The 12489-nt window shown below is 42.3% G+C and overlaps 1 protein-coding gene across 6 annotated transcripts in view; it reads right to left on the reverse strand.

Moving 5' to 3' along the window:
• The window catches only part of kif13a (kinesin family member 13A), a 50912-nt gene that overhangs the window by 26619 nt on the left and 11804 nt on the right, over positions 1-12489 (reverse strand). For 4 of the 6 annotated variants that reach the window (XM_058083507.2, XM_078797981.1, XM_078797982.1 and 1 more), the window contains exons 3-7: positions 10663-10678; positions 5855-5915; positions 4150-4242; positions 3803-3983; positions 465-552 (exon numbers count right to left, since the gene is read on the reverse strand). In XM_058083507.2, coding sequence (XP_057939490.2) covers positions 465-552; positions 3803-3983; positions 4150-4242; positions 5855-5915; positions 10663-10678 — 439 coding nt within the window. The remainder of the gene's footprint in view (positions 1-464; positions 553-3802; positions 3984-4149; positions 4243-5854; positions 5916-10662; positions 10679-12489) is intronic. The other 2 variants (XM_058083508.2, XM_078797980.1) reach the window with 1 other exon arrangement.

Raw genomic sequence — 12489 nt, forward strand, 5'->3', positions numbered from 1 at the left:
TTGCTGGTTATTGCAGCAATACTGGCAACACTGATGAAATTCATAGGTTTTATAGTACAACACAGCAGATTTTAGTGGATTTAGTGGGAAAAAAAATGTGTGCAAATGGATCCTTTAGAGAACAATAAAAAGTGTTCCAGTGTGCACACACGCGGTACAGATGGGTCACACCAGTTTTTGGGAAATCTACTGTATTAATATCAGGCAAAAAGAGCCCACAGAAACAGGGTGGAGATGTTTTAAACTTAATTAAGGGAAGCCCCACCAATGCTTGGCATACAGTCCGCACAAAACCACGCAAGTACATTCCACATTCTCTTAATACGTGTCATTAGGGGCTTATGAGGATTTGAGCCCACATTGTTAGATTTGATGTAATTCCACAAAAACGTGAATGTATATGTGTAAATTATTTTTTGTATTTGAGAAATCCGAGGGTTTGTGCAGCGTTGTGAAAGACATACCTCAAAGCTGGTCACGGCCAGCTGAGACAAACCATCCACGTATGGACCCAGGACTTTGTGTTCCCGAACCTTCAGAGACTGTCGGCTCCTTGGGACAAAAAAGGGTAAAGAAACCCGTCAGTAAAAGGAATGGAAATGCCTTTCATGCATGTTTAATTTCCTCCTTCTCTGAAGCCATTTTTATTGCACCAATGGGACTTTTGAGAGTAGGAACAATCACTTTCACATTTAACATCTCATTAGACTGAAGGACTTTTTAAATAAACACTTCTTCTTACTGAAGAAAAGACATTATAGCTTCTAAAACGAATGCACAGATCCGGATAAGTCCGGATAATATAGTTCTTCAGGAGACAATGAAAGTATAATAATGTGATGAAAAAAAACAATTCTGTTAGTGTAATAGATATTCATTCATTCATTTTCTACCGAATATCCTTACAAGGGTCGCAGGGGTGCTGGAGCCTATCCCAGCAGCATTGCAAATCGCAGTAGGTCATTATATATAACACTCTGACTCACGTTGTCATCTTACAAATAACACTAAACTCATCACACAGCAACCTAACATTGAAAAGGTATAAAAAAAAGAAAAAAAAGGTATAACCGAGAAATATACAAACATGTACCAATATTCAATCATTAATTTTCTACCGCTTATCCTCATGAAGGTCACAAGGGTGCTGGAGCCTATCCCAGCTAGGTCATTATATATAACACTTTGACTCACGTTGTCATCTTACAAATAACACTAAACTCATCACACAGCAACCTAACATTCAAAAAGTATAAAAAATTTTTAAAAAAAAGGTATAACCGAGAAATATACAAACATGTACCAATATTCAATCATTAATTTTCTACCGCTTATCCTCATGAAGGTCACAAGGGTGCTGGAGCCTATCCCAGCTAGGTCATTATATATAACACTCTGACTCCCGTTGTCATTTTACAAATAACACTAAACTCATCACACAGCAACCTAACATTGAAAAGGTATTAAAAAAAGGTACAACCGAGAAATATACAAACATGTACCAATATTCAATCATTCATTTTCTACTGTTTATCCTCATGAGGGCCACAAGGGTGCTGGAGCCTATCCCAGCTGCCTTCGGGCGAGAGGCGAGGTACACCCTGGACTGGTGGCGAGCCAATCACAGGGCACATATAGACAAACAACCATTCACACTCACATTCATACCTATGGAGTCCAGAGCACAGAAGGAGGCTGACGTCATTGCAGCGCCCTCACAGGCACCAATGAGTGCATTGCTCAGATGCAATGCATTATGGGAAAACATGCAAACTCCACACAGAGATGGCCGAGGGTGGGATTGAACTCGGGTCTCCTAGCTGTGAGGTCTGCGCGCTAACCACTCGACAATCGTGCAGCCGTGTAATAGATATGATAAAAGTAATCATTTCCCCATTGTACATTAATACATTAGTTCTTTAAGAGTGCCCCCCCCCCACACACACATATTTCTTGTTGGCTGCCTGCCACTTGGTTTTTAAAATGAAATCCAATAAGCTCAGGAAGAGTCACTCTATCCAACTTTGTGGATACACACCTACTCAGGTTCACAGTGACCGGTTTTCTGTTTCCATTCTTGTAACCTACCACCTTCCGTAGGTGCACTGACTCTGCAGTCATATCGTTTTCAACAGCTACTGCATTTTTATTTACATTAGACCTCAATGAAATAGGTCTAACTGCTGTAGATTAGGGGTGTTTTCCATAGTCATGCAGACATTGCATTAGTCCGTTGATCTCTCAATTTACCGGTCGATCTAAGTTCCAAAATGAGGTTTCTCCGCAGGGTGGCTGGACTCTCTCTTAATAAGTAATAAATAATAAGAATAATATAATAATATATAGCATGGCGGTCGTGTGGTTAGCGCGCAGACCTCACAGCTAAGAGACCAGGGTTCAATTCCACCCTCGACCAACTCTGTGTGGAGTTTGCATGTTCTTCCCGTGCATACGTGGGTTTTCTCCGGGTACTCCGGTTTCCTCCCACATTCCAAAAACATGCTAGGTTAATTAGCGACTCCAAATTGTCCATAGGTATGAATGTGAGTGTGAATGGTTGTTTGTCTATATGTGCCCTGTGATTGGCTGGCGACCAGTCCAGGGTGTACCCCGCCCCTCGCCCGAAGACAGTTGGGATAGGCTCCAGCACCCTTGTGACCCTCATGAGGATAAGCGGTAGAGGTAGAAAATGAATGAATGAATATTGTTACGTGTTTGTATATTTCTCAGTTATACCTTTTCAATGTTAGGTTGCTGTGTGATGAGTTTAGTGTTATTTGTAAGATGACAACGTGAGTCAGAGTGTTATATATAATGACCTACTGCGATTTGCAATGCTGCTGGGATAGGCTCCAGCACACCCGCGACCCTCGTAAGGATAAGCAATAGAAAATGAATGAATGAATAAAATAATAAGATAAGTAATCCAGGAGAAACCTGCCTCCCGGACACCTCCCTGGGGCCGTGTTCAGGGCAGGTCCAACCGGTAGGAGGCCTCGGACCCAGGAAAGACTATGTCTCTCATAGTCTCTCAAGTCGGGATCCGCCAGTAGCCTGGGAGAAGGAAGTCTGGACTTCCCTGCTTCGGCTTCTACCTCCGGGACCCAACCTCAGATAAGCGGTGGAAGATGGGATGGATGGAGCCATGGTGTGAGACTGAGCCCTCCATTTTGCCTCAAAAATCAACACCACACAATTGACCGAATCCTTAACAAACAATGAATCAAATAATCAGTGATTACTAAATGATTCTTTCCCCCTTTTCGTAACATCCTCAAAGATCCTATCCTCAACATCTATCAGTGAGGGGCAGTGGAAAATACCATGTTGCTCATACACGTTATGGTCTCCTGTTTCAAACAGGACAATGCCACTCAAATTCCGTCATTCAAACTTGGGGAAAGTCCATCTATCCATCCTGAATGGAGATGCAATTGTGAGACAAGTCACAACAACAATGGCAGCAGCCTGAAGACTCCCAGTGTAAATAGTAAAGCAATCAAGTGTGGGAAACGGAAGAGGCTTAGTATGCTTCCTCCTTGGCTCTGTCACCGCCTTGACTGAGGCAGAAAGCGCCACCAACAGCCAAGATGGGAGCAGCCAGCAAGGTCACTGAAGTTGGAATTCGGAAAAATGACACACAGCAGATTGTGCACGCAGCTGTGTGTGTGTGTGTTTGTGTGTGTGTTTGTGTTTGTCTCCCAAGCCCACAGCATTACCTCACCGACTTTATGGAGCAGATTCAGGTCACAAGTGTGTTTACTACAAGAGAAAATCATCAAAGACCACATGTTGGACTCACCCCTTGGGATCCAATAGATCGCGGACCTTCTCGTTGTAGATTTCCATGTAGGACACTTCCACTTTAAAAGTATGGGCCTCGTTTGAGTCTCTGTGGACCCTCTCGAACAGCGAGCAGCACAGTCGAGGGATCAAACCCGGCTGCTCCCCGTTCCCCATCATGGAAAATGACTTGCCAGAACCTCGGAGGGTAGCAGAAGTTGCTAAAATTGTTTTCATCTGATTTGAAGTTTATGAAAACATGTGTTGTACTATAGAAACCATAATGAAGACACCATTGTGTTGGATCTCTATTGGTCAGTTTGATGTATTCATGCATTCTATTAACCTAATTAGTCACCCAATTACCTGTTTGTCCATAGGCAAATATGCAGGCATTATATCCCTGGAATGCATTTTCAAGTATTCCCTCTCCAAGGCACTTGAACACCACCTCTTGACCTTTTAGACAAAGAAGCAGTCGTCATGGAGATGAAGGTAAACACATCAGCTTGGTTTGCATCTTTGAGTCAGTATGTCAAAAATAGAACAGTGAAACGTTAACAACAAATGGCAAACAAGAAATACGTACACACAAATGGAGTAAAAAGTGGCCAATTGCTACTTTGGTCATGTTGAAAATATTTGGCCGTGCAAAGCAGTCTCTTGTGTCGTGCTACTTCTGGATAGAACAGCTGTTTAATAAGCTAAATAAAGACGTGGCTTGGAGGCTGGAGGCGACCGCATCGGTGGTCAGATTGTCTCGTCTTGTCACGTCAATCTAATGCATTTCCATGACAAAACCAGAAATTTGCACAATGTTATGAAAATCTGCCTTGTGCTTGCAGTAATAACAGTAGGAAGTCTTGTGTGTTGCATTCATTAGGTAAATGAACAGGCTAACTAGTAGAATAATAATATTCATTCATTCAGAATAAAACATAGCAGGGGTCCTCAATAGGCGGCCCACTGGCCTCTGTTCCGCAGGGGGCAACAGCGAGGCGTACACGTCACAATGAAAACATACTACAGTAATCCTTTGTTTATTGCAGTTAATTGCTACCAGACACAACATTATAAATATACACTATTAGAGACCTCTAGATGTGAAGTAACACCCCTATAGTCACATTTACACTTGTATTACCCAACAATCATTCATTTTCTACTTTTCCTCACGAGGGTCGCGGGCGTGCTGGAGCCTATCCCAGCTGTCTTCGGGCGAGAGGCGGGTTACACCCTGGACTGGTGGCCAGCCAATCACAGGGCACATATAGACAAACAACCATTCACACTCATTCAAACTAGGAGTGGAATCGAACTCGGGTCTCCAGGCTGTGTGGCCTGCGCAGAGGCGGGGTACATCCTGGACTGGTGGCCAGCCAATCACGTCGAGGCTCATGCAGCCCACTCACGTCAGTTCAATTCCACCCCAAGTTTGAATGTGAGTGTGAATGGTTGTCTGTCTATATGTGCCCTGTGATTGGCTGGCCACCAGTCCAGGGTGTACCCCGCCTCTCGCCCGAAGACAGCTGGGATCGGCTCCAGCACGCCCGCGACCCGCGTGAGGATAAGCGGTAGAAAATTAATAAATGAATGACTCTACTATACTGGGTGTTAGATTGAAAAGGTGACTATAGGGGTGTTAATTCATGTCTGGAGGGCTCTAATTATGTTAAAACCATATTTAGAAGGCCGTAAATTACAAAAACGTTCAATTTAGAAATAAGGAATCGATAAGGAACCAATTGACACGGTAGAATCCAGTTATTACTGCTATGTTTTTATTTTTGTTGTACTTTCACTAAACAGGAAGTCACTCTGTGTATGTTTTAATGCTGTAAACAGTAGCCATGTTGTTGTTTCACACTGCTTAGCAATAATTTGTGATTGTTTGTTATTGTTTTGATATGATACAAAGATAGACATTGTGCTTATATTTCAGTGTAATCACTCGGAATGTTTAGTCATGTGACCCAAAGATCTTCACTGACACAAAGAAAGTGAATTCTTTGGACAGGAAGTGCTTGGAACTTTTGTGGTGAGGAGTGAGTAGTCAGCACGTGTGACTCACCGGCATACTTGGGAATGTTGGAGTCATCCATGGACCAGAAACAGTGGTCAAAGGCGAACACCTGCAGAGAAGACAACGAGGGGATCGTAAACCCACTTTGCACACCTGTCCAAAAGTGTACAGTCCAACAAAACCTGATCCTTTTTTTTTTCCTTACAGAGTACAAATCCAGGCTAACTTGGCTGTGCCATGCATGTAAATCAGCAGGATGGAGCTTGTCTGCGAGAGTAAGATGCAGTCTAGCGTATTGTTCACAGTAATGCTCATTAAGACAGTCTGCACAAATCCACTGTTAGCTGTTTTGTCATAGTGGCTGCAGCTAAATGAATTCATAAATCAGGGTCAGCGCTCCCCCAAGAAATTCCAGCACTCAATGACCCTCGTCTCCAAGGAAACGGGGCCGGAGCCGCTTCCCGGCGGTGCATGCTGGCTCTCAGCCCTCAGTGCCGGGTTTCACAACACAGAATTGAGCAGAAGAGACCCCGTGCTTTATCCCAGAGGCACCTGCACGAGATCTGGATGAATGACACAGTGAGGTGCCCTCTGGGGAATCTGTTACCACATCAAATTATGACACTGTGAATGCTCTAAATCAGGGGTCTCAAACTCAATTTACTGGGTCTGGGTGAGACTGGGCCGCATCAGGTTTTCCCAAAAAAAAAAACACGCATTTATTAAAAACAAAAAAATTTAAAAAACCTCGCTTTGGTTCCAATTTTCTACAAGAAAAGTTCTGATAAAACATTCCACTGTTCTCAAATATCTTAATTTCTATTTTTCTACACAAAATAAGTATATAAATAAACAAATCAAGAATAAAGAAAATCAATCAATCAGTAATAAATAAATATAATAATAATAATAAAACGGCAAATAATAAAAACTTAAGAAACCACATATAGTTGGTGGGTAGACAAATTATTTTTTCAGATTAAAATGAACAAATGACAAAACACGACTATAGTCACATTTATACTCTTTTTATTTACAACATATTGCGCAACTGCAGGGTCTTGAGACACATGCTAACTCGCAAACTAGAGAGCTAGCGACCTAAACGGTAGCCTTCAAGTTATTTCCTTTAAAGTTAAATAGCCAAAAACTTACCACTTCCACACGGATAGGGAGGATAACTATTAACAGTTATTTAACCTTTAACATGAACATTAATCAAACGTAATTGTTTTTTTCTGGGTACATGATACCATACAGCATCCATATTAAACATTAAACTTTCATATCAAGGCGAGGGCCTCAAACTAGTGTCCTGCGGGCCACATTTGGCCCGTGGGCCGCATGTTTGAGACCCCTGCTCTAGATAATACCTTTTTTTTAAATGCAAAAGTGCATTTTATAAGAGGTTGGACTGCATCTCTCCCATAGAAATACATGCTACGCAGCAACCAGGAAGTGCTAGCTTCGCTCCTCTAATCCTCAAAATAATACTTTATTGATTATACGCCACACAGTTTTTGGAACCTGGGTATTCAACACATCAGAGGTGTGGACTTCAGTCACAATTTTGATGACTTTGGACTCGACTTGACAGTATAATCAAAGACTTGCGACTGAATACAATTGCCAGCAATATACCTCATTGAATGCATCTATTAACATCTGATGTTTTATTAAAAAAATATAACAATTCAAAATGCATTCATTGTGTTTGTCAAATTTAATCAATAAAATGACATTTTATGTGGGAGACTTGCAAAACACTCATTTGCTTCCACCTCTGCACCACAGCACTACAACCTAACTCTTAACTATCATAAGAATAGCTATCTATTAGTGTCAATCAATAGCCAAAACAAAATAGCCAATAGCCAAATCCCAAAATGATCCAACACCTCACCAATCACAATAGATTCTACTGGTTACTGTGTTTGCACAGTCAGCACAAGAAGCAGTGTGATCAGTGAACGCTTTGAAAACAAGACCTCCTCTTCTTGTGACTTCAGTCAAGTGAGTCGGTGCCACTGAAAGGAACAAAAAGTGCCATCATTCTCAATTAGAGCTGCTTTACTAAGTAGAGCCGCGCAGTCTCCTCTAGACTGGCCCGCTGCAGCCTGAAAGCAAGTCTGCATTAAAAAAAAAATGTTCTTTACATCTCTTCCAGTCGGAATGTAATCAGATTTAAACCGATTAAGATAAAAGCTCCAAATTAAATGATATTTTGTTTATACTACCGCTCAAAAGTTTGGGATAACTTGCAAATTTATTTGCTTTCCAAAGAAAAACACATTTTTATGCTATACTACTCCCTTCAGAAAGCAGCACAAACTGGGTCTAACAAGGACATAAAAACGATGCACAACTGTGCAAGAAGACAAATATCTGACAGTGTAATAGATTATTAGAAAGCCCATCTAAAAATCTAAACTAAAACTAAAATCTCTTACCGTGCTGTTAACTACTCCCTTCAGAGAGCGGCACAAACTGGGTCTAACAAGGACATAAAAACGATGCACAACTGTGCAAAAAGACACATATCTGAGAGTGTAATAGATTATGAGAAAGCCCATCTAAAAATCTAAACAAAAACTAAAATCTCTTACCGTGCTGTTAACTACTCCCTTCAGAGAGCAGCACAAACTGGGTCTAACAAGGACATGAAAACGATGCGCAACTGTGCAAGAAGACAAATATCTGAGTGTGTAGTTTAAGGCAAAGACACCACTATTATATAAAATTTGTCAGAGATTTTTTTTGTAAAAAAAATCAATAAAAAATATCAAATTACTTATTTTATTTTTAATTATTTTATTTATTAAATAGGCCTAATGACGCCACTGCTGTGACCTGAGAAACTGTGGTATTTCTGTGCGCATTTATATTGAATTACTGAGTTTTTACTGAGACAACAATAGTGAAGATAACCCCTGGAGGAGACGGGCAAGTGGTCTGATGTCATAGTGACTCGGGTCGACTACAGTGAACGAGCACTACATAATAATTGAGCCCATAAAGGACTTTGAAGTTAGCAGACAGCCACATGCTCGTCTAACTGAAGAGTATTAGCGGGTAAATTCAGGCTACAGGCCCAAGAGGCCCCCGGGTCCCCGTCAAGTCCACTCGACACAAATCCGGTCCCCAGTGCGTGAACAGTCTCTGAGCTGGTCACTAGTGTGTCGTGAAGAGGAAGAGGTGGTGGTGGTGGTGGGGTGGGGGTGTTGAGGGGGGTGTGTGATGGCAAAACAATGCAGCTTTGAATGTGCGCGCACACACTAGCCCAGTGTCCACGCTCATCCCTGCTCTCATTGTAGAGACCTTTGTGGGTGTTCGGCACCATCTTAGAGCGCTGACACGTTCACACGGACATCTATCCGGCTCCTGCTGAACCAACCAACCAAACGACTGAAAACGCCTTCAATCACTGCCATTGTGCACAGAGCTGTGCGGGATGCTTCTCACATCCTCAAGGAAACCGTCTCCATTTTTTTTACCCCCCAATTTGAAGGCTCCTTGCAGTCATATGGCTTCTGTTGACCCTCATAGGGGGGTCGTCCACACTGGGGGCTGTGTCGGGTATGCTGAGGGGGTGCCATCCTTGGGTCAATTCGACCCGGCCGGCTCGGGGTCCGCCCGTCTGTCGGAGTCGGGAGGCCCGGGTGCTGGTCCCCCGATGGCACGGCCTGCAGCTCCTCCCAGTGTGGACGGCCCCAAAGGTGGCGTTTCCTTGATCCTCAGTGCCATGCCATGTCTCCCTACTGTGTGTGATTGTGTGTGTGTGTGTGTGTCTAGTATGGAGGGTGGGAAGGAGGGGCTTTCTTTTGTTACTTTGTTTTTTTCTTTTAATTGTAGTACAGTAAACCTCGGATATATCGGACTCGGATATATCGGAAATTCGCTCACAACGGACAGATAAAAAAGAACCAATTTTTCTGTAATGCATTTCCAATAAAAATTCATTGCATATATCGGATTTCCTATTTCGGACAAAATCTCCAGTCCCGTTCCAATTTCCCTCGCATATATCGGATGGCCGCATCGTGGCCTTTGATCCATCTTTGATCCATGTTCACAGCCAAAGCTGAAGACTATAACATCTTTGTATGAATTACAGATATGTACATGAGCATGTACAACGAAATAAAAAAAAAATCTCAATAAAGTTCATTCATTCATTCATTTTCTACCGCTTTTTCCTCACAAGGGTCGCTGGAGCCTATCCCAGCTGTCTTCGGGCGAGAGGCAGGGTACACCCTGGACTGGTCGCCAGCCAATCACAGGGCACATATAGACAAACAACCATTCACACTCACATTCATACCTATGGACAATTTGGAGTCACCAATTAACCTAGCATGTTTTTGGAATGTGGGAGGAAACCGGAGAACCCGGAGAAAACCCACGCATGCACGGGGAGAACATGCAAACTCCACACAGAGAGGGTGGAATTGAACCCCGGTCTCCTAGCTGTGAGGTCTGCGCGCTAACCACTAGACCGCCGTGCCGCCCCTCAATAAAGTTAAATTCTCATTACCTTACGTCTCTTTTCATTGCCCAGTCCAGGTACATTGGAAACATAGTCAAGGAAGTGCCTTTTTATAACGGATAAAATCCGATATATGTGTAAAACGGACATTTTCCGGTATACGCATATAACGGATTTCGCTTATATCGGACAAAACCAGTGGGAACAATTGAATCCGATATATCCGAGGTTTACTGTAATTGTTTTAATTCTGTAAAGCACTTTGTGTTGCATGTCTTTGCAGGAAAAGTGCTATACAAATAAAGTTGATTTGATTTGATTGCTGACGTTCATTGTAACAACACAGACAGGTGAAGTGTGAGGTACATACCTTCGGTTGCTTCCTGCTGAATGACAGAAGAATTCCCATGTGAAGAAAGAGAGAGAGAAAAGAACAGTTAGTACTCAATTTAACTTGCAAAATGTAGTTTTTCAGTCTGCTTCCTAAGCAGCATTTCCCGGTGCTGTGATTGGGTTGATAACTGGAGCAGTGGAGCGCGAGCGAAAGGGAAGAGATTTAGTATTCAATGTCCCACTGACTCTGTTGAGTAAATAGATCTTATGCCTGTGGACTGAACAAAGAGGACAAGTTGGGGTGAGCTTAGCTCGGCGTACCCAGATGCCGGAACTAAGGACAAAAGGTTAGCGCAGTATGTATACGTCCTCGTGTCATATAGGATTATTCTCATGACTTCCCTAAAGGCAATAACGCAGTGGTACCAACTTAATGTTGACAAGCTATCTAGTCGATGTCGACATACGTGGTACAATTTTGTCAACATGAAATCAAAGGGGGTGATTTCTATGAAGAATCAGGCCGTTTATGTTGACATATGTGGCAGGGACAGTCATCCCTCGCTACATCGCTCCCTCAAATTAATAACCAGGTATTTAATAAATGATCGCTGTCCTATCTAGTCTGACTGGTGTGTGACCCATCGTGTCGGATGAGAGGCGAAACGTCTTCTAAAGACAACCTGAACAATGAATATTGGTACATGTTTGTATACTTCTCAGTTATACCTTTTCAATGTTAGGTTGCTGTGTGATGAGTTTTGTGTTATTTGAAGAATCAGGCCGTTTATGTTGACATATGTGGCAGGGACAGTCATCCCTCGCTACATCGCTCCCTCAAATTAATCACCAGGTATTTAATAAATGATCGCTGTTTTGTGGTTTACTATGGCCCATTATTAGTCAAAGAATATTGACTGGGTGACGCAAAATAGTTGATGATACATCATTTGCACTGTAGGAGGTACTTTTACATTTGCTGTACTGATCGTCAGATCCGCCGTATAAGCATCTGCTGGTATAAAGCATCAAGAGGTCATCACCTTCACACAGTAACTAATACTGGGCTTTAATAAGGCTGGAAACACGACACCTGAAGGCCACTCATCTCTGGGATGCAACATTGCACATCTAGAAAGCTCTGTTGCCTGCACACGTTTATACAGTTACTGTTCTGTTTTTCTCGTGAGGATAAGCGGTAGAAAATGAATGAATAAATATTGGTACATGTTTGTGTATTTGTCAGTTATACCTTTTCAATGTTAGGTTGCTGTGTGATGAGTTTTGTGTTATTTGTAAGATGACAACATGAGTGTCAAATTGTGATTTGCATTAAGCACAAGCGGTAGAAAATGAATGGTGTGTGTCCACTTAGTCTTTGGCCATAGACTGGATTGGACAGCTCTAGTCTAGAGGACAGTTGTCCTATCTAGTCTGACTGGTGTGAGACCCATCGTGTCGGATGAGAGGCGAAACGTCTTCTAAAGACAACCTGAACAATGACTATTGGTACATGTTTGTATACTTCTCAGTTATACCTTTTCAATGTTAGGTTTCTGTGTGATGAGTTTTGTGTTATTTGTAAGATGACAACATGAGTGTTATATATAATGACCTACTGTAATTTGCAGTAAGCATAAGCAGTAGAAAATGAATGGTGTGTCCCACCTCGTCTTTGGTAAAAGACTAGATAGGACAGCTCTAGTCTAGCTCTCGCAAGTGGGACAACTCTAGTCTAGAGGACAGCTGTCCTATCTAGTCTGACTGGTGTGTGACCCATCGTAGACAACCTGAACAATGATATTGGTACATGTTTGTATATTTCTCAGTTATACCTTTTCAATGTTAGGTTGCTGTGTGATGA

This window comes from Doryrhamphus excisus, linkage group LG17, assembly GCF_037039965.1.
Source record: "Doryrhamphus excisus strain RoL-2023G ecotype Guam linkage group LG17, RoL_Dexc_Guam_v1.1, whole genome shotgun sequence".
In the NCBI taxonomy this organism is placed as follows: Eukaryota; Metazoa; Chordata; class Actinopteri; order Syngnathiformes; family Syngnathidae; genus Doryrhamphus; species Doryrhamphus excisus.